This window comes from Hyperolius riggenbachi, chromosome 1 (assembly GCF_040937935.1).
Source record: "Hyperolius riggenbachi isolate aHypRig1 chromosome 1, aHypRig1.pri, whole genome shotgun sequence".
Classification (NCBI taxonomy): Eukaryota; Metazoa; Chordata; class Amphibia; order Anura; family Hyperoliidae; genus Hyperolius; species Hyperolius riggenbachi.
The window spans coordinates 342,832,996-342,853,179 of record NC_090646.1 but is presented as its reverse complement, the minus strand read 5'-3'; the positions used below and the strand labels follow the sequence as shown (position 1 = coordinate 342,853,179).

General features: G+C 43.9%; 1 protein-coding gene across 2 annotated transcripts in view; it reads left to right on the top strand.

Annotated features, from left to right (window-relative positions):
- Positions 1 to 213: 213 nt before the first annotated feature.
- The window catches only part of ARHGAP45 (Rho GTPase activating protein 45), a 113,199-nt gene continuing 93,228 nt past the window's right edge, over positions 214 to 20,184 (top strand). For both annotated transcript variants that reach the window (XM_068234023.1, XM_068234022.1), the window contains exons 1-2: positions 214 to 479; positions 5,479 to 5,782. In XM_068234023.1, coding sequence (XP_068090124.1) covers positions 396 to 479; positions 5,479 to 5,782 — 388 coding nt within the window. In that variant the 5' untranslated portion in view covers positions 214 to 395. The remainder of the gene's footprint in view (positions 480 to 5,478; positions 5,783 to 20,184) is intronic.

The following is a 20,184-nucleotide window of genomic DNA, read 5'->3' as shown; positions in this document are numbered from 1 at the left end:
TTCTGTTACTTCATACAGCCTCTCCCTATAACTTCCTCTATTGTTCTTCTCAAACGCACACACTGTAAGTCTTTACTCTGATATATGACATGCACACAAAGCCCTGGGAGGGGACAGGATGCTGCTGTGGTCCCAGCACTCAAAGTGTTAACTCCCTTTACCTCTTCCTGTCTGTGTCAGTTTTGGGAGAGTAATCACCCAATGAGCAAACTTCTTGACATCACATGGCATCTGACAGCAGTAGTGTTGGGTATACACCATTTGTTTCTGAGTACCCCTAAAATCTGCCCCCCAGGTGGGGTAGTAGGGGGTGAGTGTATCACCAATTCTGGAAAGGTGCACTGGCAAGGTGTCATTATCGGTGGCCACAAGACCATAAAAAGCCTTTACTCAGGATGTTTTCAAGGAAGAAGCGGGAGTTGATGAAAACGCCGTCCTTATCAAAGAAAAGCAGATCAGGAAGCCCAGCACCACAAAGCGTGAGTCTTCCTGAACACTGCAACACAGAACACTGTTAAGTTTCTATACCATCTAGGCGTGTGTGTGTGTGTGTGTGTGTATATATATATATATATATATATATATATATATATATATATATATATATATATATATATATATATATATATATATATACATATACATACATATATATATATATATATATATATATATATACATATATATATACATATATATATAAATATATATATATATACTTACCGTATTTATTTAAACATACATTATACATTTATACATACTCATTTTTAATGTGTGTGTGTGTGTGTGTGTGTGTGTGTGTGTGTGTGTGTGTATATATATATATATCACACACAGCTACACAGGTGGTCTCCTACTTACAAACGTCTCGACTACAACGTTTCAGAGATACAAACAAAGTTGTCTTGTCATGTACACAACGTACAATACGTTTATTACTTCTTTTTTTTTTACGAAAACGGCTTATTTTTTATTGCATATTTTACCTATTAAGTGTTACCTTATTCAATAACCTGTTATAAATGGTTGAAAACATTTTGAAAGCTCATTGACAACAACCAAAAAACATTGTTTATACTATATGTCTAAATCCAGAGTTGTCCAAAAGTGAATTGCTTATCCACGTTTCACCATGTTTAACAGAGGACTCAACTTACAAACAAATTTAACTTACAAACAGGAAAGGAACTTGCTTGTAAGTAGGGGACCACTTGTAGCATAATTTTTCCCATACATTAAACACCATTAGTTTAGCAGCCTTGCACTGTACATTTTTGTTACTTTTTCAGGTAATTCAATGCTCATTTATGGCAGCTTTTAATGATGTTCTGTGCCTAGCATTGTTTCCGTTCTACCCTTTTGACACACACAGCCACATGACATGACTATATGCCAAGTGATGATTATGGGGTAAATCTCAAATACATATTACTGAGCTGCGAAAAAGGGCCCAACTTTCCCTCACAACGATAGTTGACACAGATATTGAGGGACTCTACATGTTCACAGTGTAAACGTCACATTAGGCACCACAAAGTAGTGCAGCTGTGTACAAACTGTGTACAAATTCTGCTAACCTTCATGGTAGCTGACAATGAGCTGGGTATCATGTACAATTATGAGTTCTCAGCCCTTTAGAGTAGGTCAATGCACAGTAACTTATTACTTTCAGTTAGCATCGTTTAAAGAACACAACACCACCTAATTATAACTGTTTTTTGTTTTTCTAACTTAACCCATGGATGACAACCATTCCTTCTCAGCATGTCATAGCAGTTAGTCAGAGGCATACTTATCACTGACTACCAAAATATATTTATTTATTTGTTGGGGGGGGGGGAGCGGGCTTACTTTAAAACAGGCTTTTATTGCTGTTTATATCCCTGCTGGGGTGATTTCCTCTCATTTTCTCACATTAGTTGCAGGAAATCTTTCCACAGGGAGAAGGAATCCTGCATGACATAGTTCTTACCATAACAGATGCCGAATGAGAATATGAGAGAATGAGAATATAGTCCTAATCTAATGTCCCTAACGTAATCCAAAGGTGGCCATACACTATTAGGGGAAATAGAGAAATCAGGCAAGTAGCTATAATTGATGTGCTGATGCCAATCAATGCAAGGGAAGGCTGCACATTAATGAGGGGCACTAACATTAGAAACACTAGAATTAGGGGGTAACAATAATAGGCAGTATTTTAATGGGGGAGGTGGGGGAAAAGAGCACTATAATAGGTGACACTATAATAAGTAGCACAATTATTAAAAGCAGAGCTGGTGAATGAGATGCAAATACTTCTGGCCTTGGCCTGCAATAACATTTCATGCAAAGTGTATGTAGCTTAAAATTGGACCAAATCAGCATGGAGTTATTTTGATTGATTCCATTGCAAGCTTCAGATTTTTTTGCATCTCTTTAAAAATCTCTGATAAAAAAAACCAACTCTATGGTTCTGAGGCAGTATAATGAGCGGCAGAATAATAGAAAACACTATCGCTGAGTAAGCTATAATAAGAAGCATTATAATGCAGGACACTATAATAAGGAGCCCTGCAATGGAGGGCATGAAGCAGGTGCACAGTAAAAAAGATGGGGGCTAAGAAAGAATGGTTTACCCCTCCCACATTTAAGGACCATAGCTCCTGCAAAATAAATATCCTCTCCACCCACTAATGCATATCTTTTATACAGCGGTTCTCTGAGATCTAAAAACTATTTGAAAGATTCTAGCAGGCTAAAAAGTTTGAGAAAGGCCGTATTAGTGTATGACCTGAAAGTACTGAAGCGCGGGAAAAACAACTAAATTAAGCTAATGGTGGGCTAGGTGACTTAATTCTGAGACTCATCATTCTGTTTGTTGTCTTTGGGGTCCCTTCCTCCATCAATAGTTTCCCCCAGCAGTGAGTAGCAATTCACGACTTAGCATGTGGGCGTTCTGAACCTCATGTGCACAGCAAAAGGAGGCAAGCTTGTATGAGCGCTTTCTTTCACTGCGCATGTGCGGTTTGGAACTTGCACACTTCAGAATAATAATTTGCTGCTCAGGAATAACTTCCAGAAGGTTGTGGATGGAAGAGGACAGGGAACGGAAGTGACCCTAAAGATAACGAACAGCATGAGGTGCCTAAGGATTAGGTAATCTAGCCTGCCATGGACTTAATTCAGTTGTTCAACACACTTTTCCAACATATGCTGCAAAAGCACCTTATTCTTATGGAGGACAGGAAGGGCAAAGGCAACACATGTTGTTATGGGGACAGCAAAGGCACTCCATTACTGCTAAGCTTTTTAAAGAAGTGTTGTTGGAAACTCTGCATGTGCAATCTGAATGTTACTCTACAGTTTGTTTGAATTCTAGATTATACAAGAATAAATGTGATACCTGGCTCCATTAAAACCCATTAGTTGGACTCTGATATATATTTTTAACCCTCCTGGCGGTCTATTAAAAACCGCCAGAGGGCAGCGCATCAGTTTTTTGTTTTTTTTTAAATCATGTAGCGAGCCTAGGGCTCGCTACATGATAGCCGCTGTGCAGCGGCATCCCCCCACCCTCTTCGACCGCCTCCGGTGATCAAGCCCGTCCAGAAATCCCGTTCTGAACAGGATTTCCATTAGGGCTTCCCCCGTCGTCATCGACGTCAAAGGGAGTCCCGATCCACCCCTCAGCTCTGCCTGGCACTGATTGGCCAGGCAGCGCATGGGGTCTGGGGGGCGGCGAATCGGCGGGTAGCGGCGGCGATCGGAGTGCACACACAGCTAGCAAAGTGCTAGCTGCGTGTAGCAAAAAAAAAAATTTGTAAATCGCCCCAGCAGGGCCTGAGATATCCTCCTGCGCGGCTTAGGTTCTTTTGAAGGTATTTTTCTATAAAATCTGAGTCTGATTTTACAGACTACTTTTTACCCAAATCGATCGCTTCTCTAAGGGGAGAAAACAGCACTGCTGCAATAATGACTGTACAGACGTTAGCTTTTTTTGTTAAAATATTCTGTTCCATAATCTGATCATGACCAAAAGAGCAGGGGGTCTGTGTTCTTTTGTAGTCCCGACTATTGTATATTACAGTTCATGCACAAAAGGTTCTGGAGTGGCACACCTTACCCGTGTATTGAGTGCTAGACCTGGGTGTTAAGCCACGTCACCCACAAGTCAATAGTAGTAATGAAGTCCTGTCAGCACACCGTTATTGCAATGCAGTCTTACGTTTTATTGCATATGTCAACACAAATGACAATTGCTTCTGTGCCACGGAGGGTATATTCTTTATGTTACAGGATATGGAACATGAGGATCCTTCTATATTTGTATCTTTAAAGTACCCCTGAACTGAAAGGGATATGAAAACTGCCATATTTGTTTCCTTTTAAACAATACCAGTTTCCTGGCATCCTGCTGATCTTTTTGGCTGCAGTAGTAGCACACCTGAAACAAGCATGCGCTAATCTAGTCAGACTTCAGTCAGGAACATCTGATCTACATGCTTGTTCAGGGTTTATGCCTAAAAGTATTGGAGGCAGAGGATCAGCAGGACAGCCAGGCAATTTGCATTGTTTAAAAGGAAAGGAATATGGCACCCTCCGTATCCCTCTCACTTCAAGACCCACATATGCAATTCACTTTTTCTCCAAGGAGATAATTTTCATCTTCTATTTAAACTAACTTTTCAGCATTTTACAATTGAAAAAGTGTCCCAAAGTTGGTGAAAAAGTGCTATCAAATTTATTTTAATTATTGTCTTGCTCACTGGTGGCTTAAAGGGCATTTTATGACAAGTTGTAAAAATATCACCTAGGAGAAAACCCAGGAGAAAAAGTGAATTGCATATGGGCACAAGTGTGCTTGAAGGGGACACACCAGGTTCAAAAGAAAAGGCATCACACATAACTCACTATGAGTGTTTTTTTTTTCTTTCAAATGTCACCTTGTAATGTGTGGCCTATAGGCTATAGCTACTTCAACTTTTATTTGAAAAGAGTGGTCACATGATATAGCATGTCCTACATTGATATAATTCAACAATCTATCTCCCTATGTGGGAGAGTCCAAACTGCCCTCCATGCTGTGTGTGTGCCCCTGTGTAATGGTCAGGAATTTTTTTCTCACAACAATTTGCACACTCCCTCTTGGCCAAAAATAGGCTGTGCCACTGACCAAACCTATACAATCCTCAAGATGGCTGAGCTATGGTTCGATAGCACAGAATCATGTGATTCTCAAGCAATTTACATTGTTACATGAAGATACATAAACTGAGTGAAACACTCATTCACACAGGTCTGTTGCCATTCCATACATTCAGTATAAATGTATATGTATTTAACTCATTAAGGAAAGCAAATAGTGCAGAACATTGATTTACATGAGATGATAGTTCGTACCACTTTGTATGTCCATTCTCAGCATTCCAGTATCATTTATTTAAAATAGTTGTTATAGTAAAGAATAATCTTGGTTCATCATGATTTTGTGTTCAGGAGTCATTACGAAAGGATTCTAGTGAGTCTTCTGCTGACGCGATCCCTACCCCACCAGCCAACAGCAATCCTGCCTCTACTGGGACCTTGAAGAGGCCAACAAGCCTCAGTCGCCATGCCAGTGCTGCTGGGATTCCCTTGTCCTCTGCTAGGAGCAAGACCAACAAGCCACCAGGTGTGCCAAGTCCTCCTGAGAGTGGAGAAGGATTCTTCATTGACGTGGAGGACATTTCACAGCTGCTTGGAGATGTAGCTAGATTTGCAGAGCGCCTGGAAAAACTAAGGGATGTGGTACTAGCTGATGGTAAGCTTGCTGTGTTATACAAAAGGATCCAACATACCTTAACAGAAAATATTTATTGGTTAGATGGATATATACAATGGCAATATTAATATCAATATATATTCCATTTGATCCAGTTAAATATTTATTCAAAAGACATTTTATGCAGATTTGTATCTGGCTAATTCCCTGTCTGCTGGAATTCCTTGCACAACCTTTCTCATAAAGGTAGAGAAAAGAACCACAGTGCTGTCAGTCACTGGTTGACTTTTCCAGCAGATTTGATCATCTTTACTGCATTGAGTCTTGGTAGTACAAATCTATGAGACCAAAAGTGCCAAGGATTTTGTTTCTGCTGAAATGTGACTCAGTGTTTATGTTGCTATGTGATGCATCAGTTGTTACTTCCTAACTGATTTCCATTCAGGGACTAATCATTGGTTTGCCTTATTAGGTGGCTGTTGGGCATGGCTAATTTTTCATTAATTTTACTTAATGTTGTCATATAAGTAATTTCATACATACCGTTTTTCAATATATAACAGTTTGCATGGAATATAGCTTTGAATTAAACGCAAAGCTTCCTTTTTAGCTTCTTGGTAATGCTTAAAAGGCCCTTTTCCAATGCAAAACGCAAATAGTGGAAAAGGATCCTAATGGGGATTTTCAAGTCTTTGATATTCAGCACTTTAGAAGCTACATTTTATTGAGAATGTCTGTCACGAATTCACTGGCGCCATCGCACAAACACACGAAAAATCGAGCACACAAAGAATGATTTGGTGTGCCCTTTAAGTCGTAGTTTTAAGAAACCAATCTTTCTCTTTCAGCCCAAAACTTCTGCTTGAGGGAAATGGTTGTTGGCTTATTATTCCCAAGAGGAAGGTCAATAAAACCGAGATCAGAACCATCTCATATCCTTCGATCTACTTCAAGGGATACTGATAACAAGGAGAGTGCAGGGGCTAGAAATCAGACCAGAGCCGGGACAAGGTCCTCCAGCGCCCAAGGCTGAGACACCAAAGTGCGCCCCTCCATCCCTCCCACCCCAGCCGTCACACACTGATTGCTATCAGACTAAGAGGCACCCCACGGCCCCCAACACCTTACTCTCTAGTTATCTGGCTTGCAGTCACACTGCCATGTATCCCCTTTTCTTATTTCTCTCTGCTGCAAGCACAAAAGGGGAATGATAGCTGAGTGAGTTGTGCACCCCCTCCTACACTGCGCCCTGAAGCTGGAGCTCTCTTGCCTTGGCCTGGCCCTGACCACTCATAAATTCCTTAACTGACCAGACATTCCTCCACATACTCTGACAGAGGGAATTACTTTTAATTCCTCCTCCTCTGATGGCGCTACAGCCCAATTCGAGCCTTGGCCTCCTTCAGTTTTCTGCCCTATCCATCTCGGTCTATTGCTGCCTGTTTCCAGTTGCATATCTTAAGCAGTTATTTGGCATTTTTGTCAACTTCATCTGCCCATCTCTTTCTGGTCTTCCAGTTGTTCTTCGACCATCCATGCTCCTTGTAAAGATTCTTTTTGTGATCCTATGGTCATCCATTCTAACCACATGTCCTGCCCATCTCAACCGTTGCATCCTAATATGGTCTGATAGTGGGAGATCTTTATATAGTTTAAATAGCTCATAGTTGTATTTAATTCTCCATACACCATTCTCATGGGTGGGGCCATAGACTTTTCGTAATATCTTCCTTTCAAAAGCATCCATTTTGCTTGCTAGGTTTTGAGTAAGTATACATGTTTCACACCCGTAGGTAAGTATAGGCCTGATTATGGTCTTTTATACCCGGATTTTGTAGTTCCTTTGGATATCCTGAGAATGAAAGATGTGAGATAGGGCAAAGTATGCTCTGTTGGCTTGAGTTATTCTTTCATGGATTTCTGCTAGCTTCACTTCCATCGCTGACATTTTACCATATTAGAGTTTACTAAATCAAGATTATACTGTAGATGAATTAATCATGGCTTTTCTTATATACAGACAAATACTGGAATGACCAAACATACAGCTTTGACCATATTTATGTTTTAAAAAAAAAATCACATTTACATTCTTAATTTTCAAACTTTCATGCCTAAAAAATGTTGACCAATACCTAAATTAGGTATTCAAGTTAAATGACATTTTCAGGTGCATTTGCTGTATTTATAAAATATCACATCCATCACCAAGACCACCCATCTTCCCCCCCAGTGAACTTGTGCTGTCCCAGATTCAAATATCTTCTTTATTTTCATGGATTGCTGATGGAGATCTACTTTACTTTTTTAGAATGTGAATTTTGTGCAAAATCAATGTAGAATCACCTTATGAAAGAAAGCTTTAAAGAGAACCAGAGATGGGTTTCTGACATCAATATTAAGACATAGAGGTACATTCTGCATACAATGCCCAGCCTCGGTGTCCATACAGTATGCCCCCAGGCTCCCCCCATGCTCTGCTGTCCCCCAATATAAAAACTGCCAGGCTAGCGACACACAGATTGTCGCTAGTCAGCTGTTTACCTTTTGGCTGCCACTCAGCGCCACTCCCCCGCCTCCTGTATAGCGCGGCTCCCGGCCTGCGTCCCTTCCTTACCCGCCTCCGTAAGCTTCCCCCAATACAGAGGCAGGGAGGGTAGGGACACAGGCGGGAAGCTGCTCTATAGAGAAGGCGGGGGAGCAGCGGTAAATGGCAGCCAAAAGGTAAACAGCCGACTAGCAACAATCTGCGTGTCGCTAGCCTGGCGGTTTTTATATTGGGGGACAGCAGAGCATGAGGGGAAACAGGGGGCACACTGTAAGGACACCGAGGCTGGTGATTGTATGCAGAATGTGCCTCTGTGTCCTAATATTGATGTCAGAAACCCACCTCGGTTTCTTTTAAGTTAGAAAAAAAATTGTCTCTGTCTAATATTTATGGACCTAACTGTATGATATCTATATTGCATACAGTGGTGTGAAAAACTATTTGCCCCCTTCCTGATTTCTTATTCTTTTGCATGTTCGTCACACTTAAATGTTTCTGCTCATCAAAAACCATTAACTATTAGTCAAAGATAACATAATTGAACACAAAATGCAGTTTTAAATGATGGTTTTTATTATTTAGTGAGAAAAAAAACTCCAAATCTACATGGCCCTGTGTGAAAAAGTGATTGCCCCCCTTGTTAACAAAAATCACTTAACTGTGGTTTACACCTGAGTTCAATTTCTGTAGTCACCCCCAGGCCTGATTACTGCCACACCGGTTTCACTCAAGAAATCACTTAAATAGGAGCTATCTGACACAGAGAAGTAGACCAAAAGCACCTCAAAAGCTAGACATGCCAAGATCCCAAGAAATTCAGGAACAAATGAGAACAAAAGTACTGTAATTGAGATCTATCAGTTTGATAAAGGTTATAAAGCCATTTCTAAAGCTTTGGGACTCCAGCGAACCACAGTTAGAGCCATTATCCACAAATGGCAAAAACATGGAACAGTGATGAACCTTCCCAGGAGTGGCCAGACGACCAATATTACCCCAAGAGTGCAGAGAAAACTCATCCGAGAGGCCACAAAAGACCCCAGGACAACATCTAAAGAACTGCAGGCCTCACTTGCCTCAATTAAGGTCAGTGTTCACGACTCCACCGCAAGAAAGAGACTGGGCAAAAACGGCCTGCATGGTAGATATCCAAGGCGCAAACCACTTTTAAGCAAAAAGAACATTAAGGCTCGTCTCAATTTTGCTAAAAAACATCTCAATGATTGCCAAGACTTTTAGGGAAATACCTTGTGGACCAACGAGACAAAAGTTGAACTTTTTGGAAGGTGCGTGTCCCGTTACATCTAGCGTAGCAGTAACACAGCATTTCAGCAAAAGAACATCATACCAACAGTAAAATATGGTGGTGGTAGTGTAATGGTCTGGGGTTGTTTTGCTGCTTCAGGACCTGGAAGGCTTGCTGTGATAGATGGAACCATGAATTCTACTGTCTACCAAAAAATCCTGAAGGAGAATGTCCGGCCATCTGTTCGTCAACTCAAGCTGAAGCAATCTTGGTTGCTGCAGCAGGACAATGACCCAAAACACACCAGCAAATCCACCTCTGAATGGCTGAAGAAAAACAAAATGAAGACTTTGGAGTGGCCTAGTCAAAGTCCTGACCTGAATCCTATTGAGATGTTGTGGCATGACCTTAAAAAGGCGGTTCATGCTAGAAAACCCTCAAATAAAGCTGAATTACAACAATTCTGCAAAGATGAGTGGGCCAAAATTCATCCAGAACGCTGTAAAAGACTTGTTGCAAGTTATCGCAAACGCTTGATTGCAGTTATTGCTGCTAAGGGTGGCCCAACCAGTTATTAGGTTCAGGGGGCAATTTCTTTTTCACACAGGGCCATGTAGGTTTTGAGCTTTTTTCTCACTAAATAATAAAAACCATCATTTAAAACTGCATTTTATGTTCAATTATGTTATCTGTGACTAATAGTTAATGGTTTTTGATGAGCAAAAACATTTAAGTGTGACAAACATGCAAAAGAATAAGAAATCAGGAAGGGGACAAATAGTTTTTCACACCACTGTATATGTACTTTAGAACAAACTATTTTTGAATTCTTCCTTAAAGGATGCATCTGTTAAATTTATAAAAATCAGATTTACTTACTTGGGACTTCCTCCAGCCCCTGGAAGCCTAAGTGTCCCTCGCCACAGCTCCGCTCCAAGCCGGTCTCCCGGGATCCCCTCCATAGTAGCCGCCAACCCAGTGAGGTCGGTGGCCAATGCCCATGCGCGAGTGGTAGTACTGCATCTGTGCAGAAAGCTCCCAGCCTCTGCTGCTGCTACAGAGGGGACCCCAGGAGACTGGCGCGGAGCTGCAGTGAGGGACACATAGGATTCCAGGTGCTGGAGGAAGCCCCAGGTAAGTAATTCTGATTTGTAATGATTTCCCAGATGTATCCTTTAAGGAAGAACTCCAAAAGTTGTCTGTTCTATAGTACATATATGCAATATTGATATCATACAGTTAGGTCCATAAATATTTAGATAGAGAGAACTTTTTTAAAATTTTTGTTCAGTACATTACGACAATGAATTTTTCATGAAACAACTCAGATGTAGTTGAAGTGCAGACTTTCAGCTTTAATTAAAACAAATGATTGCATAAAAATGTGAGGCAAATAAAGCATTTTTTAACACATTTCAGGGGCTCAAAAACAATTGGACATATGAAATAACTGGAAATGAAATGGTCATTTCTGATACGTGGTAGAAAACCCTTTGCTGGCAATGCCATACTGAAGTATTGAACTCATGCACATCGCCATATGCTGGGTTTCCTCCTTTTTAATGCTCTCCCGGGCCTTTACTTCAGCAACTTTCAGTTGCTGTTTGCTTGTGGGCCTATCTGTCTGAAGTTTAGTCTTCAACAAGTGAAATGCATGCTCAATTGGGTTAAGATCAAGTGAACTGTCCATTCAAGAATTTCCACTTCTTTGCTTTAATAAACTCCTGGGTTGCTTTGGCTTGTTGTTTTTGGACTTTGTCCATTTGTATCATCAAACGCCCCCCAACTAATTTAACTAATGTTCTTTAGCAAAGTCCAATCTAGTCTATTTGTTCTTGAGCAAGAGGAGAGGAGGCACCCCAATTGTGATACAATCAGGGGCGTAACTAGAAATCACTGGCCCCCCCTGCGAATATTTGGATGGGCCCCCCCCCCCATAGGTGCCAAATAATCGTAATGGGGCAGCGTTTCACTGTAAATTAATTGTAAAGTGGGCAGCATTTTACCAGACAATCGTAATGTGGGCCAGAAAATCGTAATGTGGGCAGAGTTCACCAGAAAATCATAATGTGGGCCTTTAGAAAATCATAATGTGGGCAGAGTTCACCAGAAAATCGTAATGTGGGCACCAGTCACCAGAAAATTGTAACGTGGACAGCATTCACCAGACAATCGTAATGTGGGCAGCGTTCACCAGAAAATCATAATGTGGGCAGAGTTCACCAGAAAATCATAATGTGGGCAGAGTTCACCAGAAAATCGTAATGTGGGCACCAGTCACCAGAAAATCGTAACGTGAGCAGCAGTCACCAGAAAATTGTAACGTGGACAGCATTCACCAGACAATCGTAATGTGGGCAGCGTTCACCAGAATATCGTAATGTGGGACAGAAAATCGTAATGTGGGCAGAGTTCACCAGAAAATCGCAATGTGGGCAGCAGTCACCAGAAAATCGCCATGTGGGCAGCAGTCACCAGAAAATCGCCATGTGGGCAGCAGTCACCAGAAAATCGCAATGTGGGCATCAGTCACCAGAAAATCGCAATGTGGGCATCAGTCACCAGAAAATCCTAATGTGGGCAGCAGTCACCAGAATATCGTAATGTGGGCAGCAGTCACCAGAAAATCCTAATGTGGGCAGCAGTCAGTCACCAGAATATCATAATGTGGGCAGCACACACCAGAAAATCCTAATGTGGGCAGCATTCACCAGAAAATCCTTATGTGGGCAGCAGTCACCAGAAAATCGCAATGTGGGCAGCAGTCACCAGAAAATCGCAATGTGGGCAACAGTCACCAGAAAATCGCAATGTGGGCAGCAGTCACCAGAAAATCCTAATGTGGGCAGCATACACCAGAAAATCGTAATGTGGGCAGCAGACACCAGAAAATCGCAATGTGGGCAGCAGACACCTGAAAATCGTAATGTGGGCAGCAGACACCAGAAAATCATAATATGGGCAGCAGACACCTGAAAATCGTAATGTGGGCAGCAGACACCTGAAAATCGTAATGTGGGCAGCAGACACCTGAAAATCGTAATGTGGGCAGCAGGCACCTGAAAATCGTAATGTGGGCAGCAGACACCTGAAAATCGCAATGTGGGCAGCAGACACCTGAAAATCGTAATGTGGGCAGCAGACACCAGAAAATCGCAATGTGGGCAGCAGTGACCAGAAAATCGTAATGTGGGCAGCAGACACCAGAAAATCCTAATGTGGGCAGCAGTCACCAGAAAATCGCAATGTGGGCAGCAGTGACCAGAAAATCGTAATGTGGGCAGCAGACACCAGAAAATCGCAATGTGGGCAGCAGACACCAGAAAATCGCAATGTGGGCAGCAGACACCTGAAAATCGCAATGTGGGCAGCAGACACCTGAAAATCGTAATGTGGGCAGCAGACACCTGAAAATCACAATGTTGGCAGCAGACACCTGAAAATCGTAATGTGGGCAGCAGACACCTGAAAATCGTAATGTGGGCAGCAGACACCTGAAAATCATAATGTGGGCAGCAGACACCTGAAAATCGCAATGTGGGCAGTAGTGACCAGAAAATCGTAATGTGGGCAGCAGACACCTGAAAATCGCAATGTGGGCAGCAGACACCAGAAAATCGTAATGTGGGCAGCAGACACCAGAAAATCGCAATGTGGGCAGCAGACACCAGAAAATCCTAATGTGGGCAGCATACACCAGAAAATCGTAATGTGGGCAGCAGACACCAGAAAATCGCAATGTGGGCAGCAGACACCTGAAAATCGTAATGTGGGCAGCAGACACCAGAAAATCATAATATGGGCAGCAGACACCTGAAAATCGTAATGTGGGCAGCAGACACCTGAAAATCGTAATGTGGGCAGCAGACACCTGAAAATCGTAATGTGGGCAGCAGGCACCTGAAAATCGTAATGTGGGCAGCAGACACCTGAAAATCGCAATGTGGGCAGCAGACACCTGAAAATCGTAATGTGGGCAGCAGACACCAGAAAATCGCAATGTGGGCAGCAGTGACCAGAAAATCGTAATGTGGGCAGCAGACACCAGAAAATCCTAATTTGGGCAGCAGTCACCAGAAAATCGCAATGTGGGCAGCAGTGACCAGAAAATCGTAATGTGGGCAGCAGACACCAGAAAATCGCAATGTGGGCAGCAGACACCAGAAAATCGCAATGTGGGCAGCAGACACCTGAAAATCGCAATGTGGGCAGCAGACACCTGAAAATCGTAATGTGGGCAGCAGACACCTGAAAATCACAATGTTGGCAGCAGACACCTGAAAATCGTAATGTGGGCAGCAGACACCTGAAAATCGTAATGTGGGCAGCAGACACCTGAAAATCATAATGTGGGCAGCAGACACCTGAAAATCGCAATGTGGGCAGTAGTGACCAGAAAATCGTAATGTGGGCAGCAGACACCTGAAAATCGCAATGTGGGCAGCAGACACCAGAAAATCGTAATGTGGGCAGCAGACACCAGAAAATCGCAATGTGGGCAGCAGACACCAGAAAATCGCAATGTGGGCAGCAGACACCAGAAAATCGTAATGTGGGCAGCAGACACCAGAAAATCGCAATGTGGGCAGCAGACACCAGAAAATCATAATGTGGGCAGCAGGCACCTGAAAATCGTAATGTGGGCAGCAGACGCCTGAAAATCGTAATGTGGGCAGCAGACACCTGAAAATCGCAATGTGGGCAGCAGACACCTGAAAATCCCCCTGCAGAATTTGAGAGCGGGCCCCCCCCCCCCCCCGGGGCCCGCTCGTGGCCGGTTTTCGGGGGCTGGAGGGGTGGCAGCATGAGGGGAAAGCCTTGCCCACAGTCGGCGGGGAGAGGGGAAGTTCCCCCCTCTCCCTCACCTCGGGGCTCTCCCCTCTGCGCCCCCCTCCAGCTAGTGAATGTGTGTGGGCAGCGGGCAGCAGCGGCGGCGGGATACATACCTTCTTCCTTGCGTTCCATCGCCGCCTTCTCGCTCTAGCGGCTGACGTCACTTCCGGAAGTGACGTCAGCCGCTAGAGCGAGAAGGCGGCGATGGAACGCAAGGAAGAAGGTATGTATCCCGCCGCCGCTGCTGCCCGCTGCCCACACACATTCACTAGCTGGAGGGGGGCGCAGAGGGGAGAGCCCCGAGGTGAGGGAGAGGGGGGAACTTCCCCTCTCCCCGCCGACTGTGGGCAAGGCTTTCCCCTCATGCTGCCACCCCTCCAGCCCCCAAAAAACGGCCCCGAGCGGGCCCCAGGGGGGGGCCGGGCCCCCCCGCGGGCGCAGGCGCTGCAGGGTCTATTGTTACGCCCCTGGATACAATATGCAGTGAGTGGAGGTAAGTAATAGGAATTAAATAAAAAAATAAAAAGATGGTGTCTAACAATAAAAATCTTAAACTCGTATCACGAGGTTAGACTGTTTCTATTACTTAACTCCATTCACTACATATTTTATCACAATTGGGGCACCTCCTCCCATCTTGCTTTGTCTCCTCCACTGTGCTAGGGCTTACCCGTTGCGTCTACATTCAGTGGGCCTTTGTTTTTTTCTGGGGCTTGACCCAAGTTGACCCAACTGAGTCATCACATCCGCATGGAGAAGGTCTTTCTCCACATGCCCCAAATTGTGGTTGCCAATAGCAAGCCACATTTGTGAGTAGTTATTTCTTTACATTTTCTATTTCCAAGAAATACTGGTATTACACTGTTGGCGCTCCTGGTGCTATTTTTGGCTCCTTTTCTCACCGGTACCCAAGTATCTAAACCTGAAATTCATCTACCCGACCTCCTAGAATTTCTATTCTGGAGGTTTATGAGTGGCTTGCACCTTGAAGTGCACCCTCTGTATTTACTTTCATGCATTATTCTAGAGTGGCTGGATAGTGTAATGGTTAAGGGCTCTGCCTCTGACACAGGTAACCTGGGTTCGAATCTTGGCTATGCCTGTTCAATAAGCCAGCACCCATTCAGTAGGAGACCTTGGGCAAGACTTGCTAGCACTGCTACTGCCTATAGAGTGCATCCTAGTGGCTGCAGCTCTGCTGCTTTGAGTCCTTTAGCAGAAAAAGCGTGATATAAATGTTCTGTGTCTTCTCTTTATGGAACACTTGGATATCGATACGCCTACCTCCTGAAGAGTGTTGTTCACTTGGTTGGCTGTTGTAAAAGGAGTTCTCTTCACCATGGAAAATATTCTGTGATCATCCACCACTGTTGTCTTCCATGGATGTTCTGCTTTCTTTCTCAGGATGTACAAAACTGTAGATTTAATGTTAGTTTTACCAATAAAATACCTCTTGGTGATTTTCTAGTCACCAAGAGGTATTTTCATAAATATGTTTTTTTTTAATCAGCCAGACCAAAAAGAAGGAACAGGAAGTGGTAGGTGTGGGACTGATAGAGACATGGAGGAGATTGGTTATTCTGTCATATCCAGTGTGCTTGTTTTTGTGATTGTCCATCCCTCTCAACCACAACCTATTGCCAGCATGGGCCACTTGACCTTAAACCACTCCCACCATGTCCTCTTCCACTACAAAAAAAAATAAAATCAATTAGCTAAAGTGGCCTGTTTTTTTTTTGCATTGATTTCCGGCCATTGGAATTTGATAGAAATTGATGAAGAAACTATTCCAGATCATTTGATTTTTGTACAAAATTGATTGATTTGGTTGACCGTGTCAGATGGAAGCTTTTGCTTGATTGGCAGAGAGTCGGGAGCGTGTCACTGATGGTGTTTGAGTAATACATGACGGTCTTGTTTTTTTTATGAACTTACTGTTCATCACTGGTCTAAACTGAGATTTCCCTGTACTGATAATTGGGAAGAAAACTTCCTTTCTTTCACACATTTGTATAGGGCATTAAGGCCCCTTTCACACGTGCAGCTGACAAGAGGTGAAGCCACCGCCTGTCAGCTGCTCTCTTGCATCGGCCAGGTGCTAATTAGCGCTCGGTACTGGTGCTGTACAGAAGTCCCCCCCATGGAGTGAAATCTGAGCTCTGCTGCAGCCGCGCTCAGACTCGACATGTCGCGTTTCTCCACAGCCCAGTTACGCCACCGCGTGTCAACGTGTGACACACATGGTGTTACAAGCACTGCACTTCGGCTGCATTTAAATTGCACCTGAATTGCACTGGCGGGTGACAGATGGGTGGCTAAATTGCTCGAATATGCATATAAATAACAGCTATAAGAATTACATTAATATTCAAAGGGAAACCACAAGGTTCTGTATATACATCTTATATTTTTTTTCACCTGAAATTACTGTTCTTGGTCCTTTTGAACAGAAATCCAAAGTGTGTCCAGGTGTTCCTTGATGTCTCTGGCCTCCCTTGTAGAGATCTGCCCAATTGGATAACTGTTTCCTGATGCCTACTGCGAGAATGTCAAAGGAATTTTCCTCAGCTTACGTGTGTCCCCACTCCCCTCCTCATAGACTAGAACATGCTGCTTAGTGGGAAGCAAAACAGCATGTCTGTATAGTGAGATCCTTTTATCCCTTTCTACCCTTTCACCCCTAACCTAGCCACCCACTTCTCACCTGTCCTTACGCTTCTTATGTCAGCTTTCCCATCTCTCATTCACTTCTCATCTATCATCCCCCCATCCCTCACCCTCAACTACTCACCTACCCCTCACTTACTTGGTCATGCTCATATCACCTCACCTGAGCCCCACCTAACCATGTCACCCAGAGATGGATTAAGATAAAGATTAAGTAATGGGGCCCTAGGCAAGGTAGTAGATTTGAGGCCCCCTTGTGGTCCTTTTGGTTAGCTGAAGTGGAGAGAGGTGGCTGGTGCGCCCCTTGAAACCCACTAGGACCCAAGCGCCTTCCTAGGTTGCCTGGCTGATGATCCCGCTCTGATGTCACCACTCCTCAAACTTACCTAATCACTAGCTTTACATCTACATTTGTACACCCTATACCAGTTTTCTTGATCCTCATCTCTCTATGTCCAGTCCCACTAGGACTTATACACAGCTTACCTATCTTGCCAACTACATCTATCCTGTCACCTTTACCCCTTATTTATTTCCCTTGCACTTCCATCTCTCTCATCATGCTCACTCTGTTTACTGCCACTCTTACCTACACATTTTCTATGCCTCCTATACTCAGTGGCATCGCAATAGGGGATGCAGAGGTAGTGGGCACTTCTCAATTCACTACATTAGCTCTTTATCAGTGCTGTAATGGTTACTCTCACTTCTACATGTGGTTTAAATAGTGGTAATCATCAACAAGCCATTCTATTTCCCCCACTTACACCTCTCACACACCATGGCTGTCCTTAGAGAAATGATTTTGGTCATCTTTATGGGTGGCAGGAAATTTGGGCGCATGGGGCAGGTGGACAAAAAGACCGCCGCCATTGACTCCCATAATAAATATCGTTTAATGGGCGCCCAACAGGAAAAAAGGGCGCCGGAGAAAAATAACGTTTTACAAGCGGCGCCCGGAGACTTTTAATGTTTTATAACTTTTTCTCATGATTACACATTATATAATGATTTATAATTTTTTTAACATTATTTTTAAACGAAAAACAGCACAATATTTTTTTACAAACGTTATTAATGCTTATCACAGGGGGGTCTTAGGTTTAGGCACCACCAGGGGAGTCTTAGGGTTAGGCACCACCAGGGGGGTCTTAGGGTTAGGCACCACCAGGGGGGGTCTTAGGGTTAGGCACCACCAGGGGGGTCTTAGGGTTAGGCACCACCAGGGGGGTCTTAGGGTTAGGCACAACCAGGGGGGTCTTAGGGTTAGGCACCACCAGGGGGGTCTTAGGGTTAGGCACTACCAGGGGGGTCTTAGGTTTAGGCACCACCAGGAGGGTCTTAGGGTTAGGCACCACCAGGGGGGTCTTAGGTTTAGGCACCACCACGGGGGTCTTAGGGTTAGGCACCCCCAGGGGGGTCTAGGGGTTATGGGTAGGTACAGGGAGGGTTCTGTGTGAGAGTAGGGTTAGGTATAGTTTTAGTAAAATTCTTATTAATCTTTTATAAAACGTTATTATACCTTTCACTTTTTAAACAGGGAGGATTAACGTTTTTACAATTGCCGATTTCACACACATTATTTAATGATTTATAACTTTATAAAACATTATTTTTAAACGAAATATAGCACAATTTTTTTTTTAAATGTTATTCATGCTTATCGTTTAAAACCCTGCGCCCTTTTTTCCCGGCGCCCTTTTTTAACGTACGCATCTTTATGGTCTAAACTAAGAACTTTATAATGTGATTTATACACATTAAGGCCTAGTGCACACCAGAGCGGTTCTGCTGCGGTTTGCGATCCGCTTGCGGGTGCGGATCCACTAGGGTAATGTATTTCAATGGGCTGGTGCACACCAGAGCGGGAGGCGTTCTGCAGAAACGCATACTCCCGGGCTGCTGCAGATTTTGGATTGCGGATGCGTTTCTGCCTCAATGTTAAGTATAGGAAAAAAGCAAACCGCTCTGAAAAACGGCACTTCAGAGCGGTTTGCCAGGCGTTTTTTGTTACAGTAGCTGTTCAGTAACAGCTTTACTGTAACAATGCATGCAATCTACTACACCAAAAACGCTTCCCAAAACCGCAAAATGCTAGCTGAAACGCTACATAAAAATTAGAAAAAGCGTTCAAAATCTGCTAGCATTTTGCGGATCTGCTAGCGTTTTTTGGTGTGCACCAGGCCATAGTGCTGGGGAAGGAGTGGGTGGCAGTGTAAAAATGGAAAATTAGCATTAAAGGGAGACTTAAGTCAAATAAAAAAATGAGTTTAACTTACCTGAGACTTCTTGCAGCCCCCCGGAGTCATCCTGTGCCCATGAAGTCTGGCCGACTCCCTCCAGCAAACAGCAGCGACCCCTGCGCATGCGCAGCCCTGTGCACCTTGAACGTGCTCCCGTGGCCAGGAGCACCCTGCGCAGTAGCAATTTTCATGTACTGCGCATGCTCAGAGTGCGGTGAGGGGGTTTAGCCCTGCAGTCCTCAAGAGGTTAAGATTTCCTCTAAGGCCCATGGCTCTGTAGATACACCACTGCTTATACTCCTCAGTATGCATTCTGCCCCCCACATGTTGTAGAAACACTATATGCAATTTAAAATGATTATTAAGAGGCAGAAAACACAAAAATCACTTTATGGGCAGTCAAAAATGTTAGGGTTAATATCCAAGTTGGCAATCTCAGAGTAGTTGCTTTTTAAGGCTGGTTTCACAGTGGGACGTTACAGGCGCACGTTAGAGCAGCCTGTAACGCAGCCCACCGCACAGTAATGAAAAATCAATGGGGCTGTTCACAGTGCCCACGTTGCGTTACATTGTAACGCTGCGTCACAAGACAACGTACTGCATGCAGTACTTTAGACGCGGCTGAGCCGCGTTAGACTGCTTGCACATGCTCAGTAACGTTGTGGAGGAGCGGAGAGCGGCCAGGCACATGGCTAATTAATATGCACTGCAGGTTGTGACGTGCAGTGTTTACTTCCTGGAGCGGCCGCTCCGTGCGGCGATTGGCCGGCGGGACCACGTGATGCCGCATGCGCACAAGAGTACGCATCACGGCATCACTGACGCCAGAGTGAGCTGCACAACGCGGCTCACTCTGACGTCCAGTTCCAGCACCACCAGGCGTTGCGTTAGGGGGACTTTATGC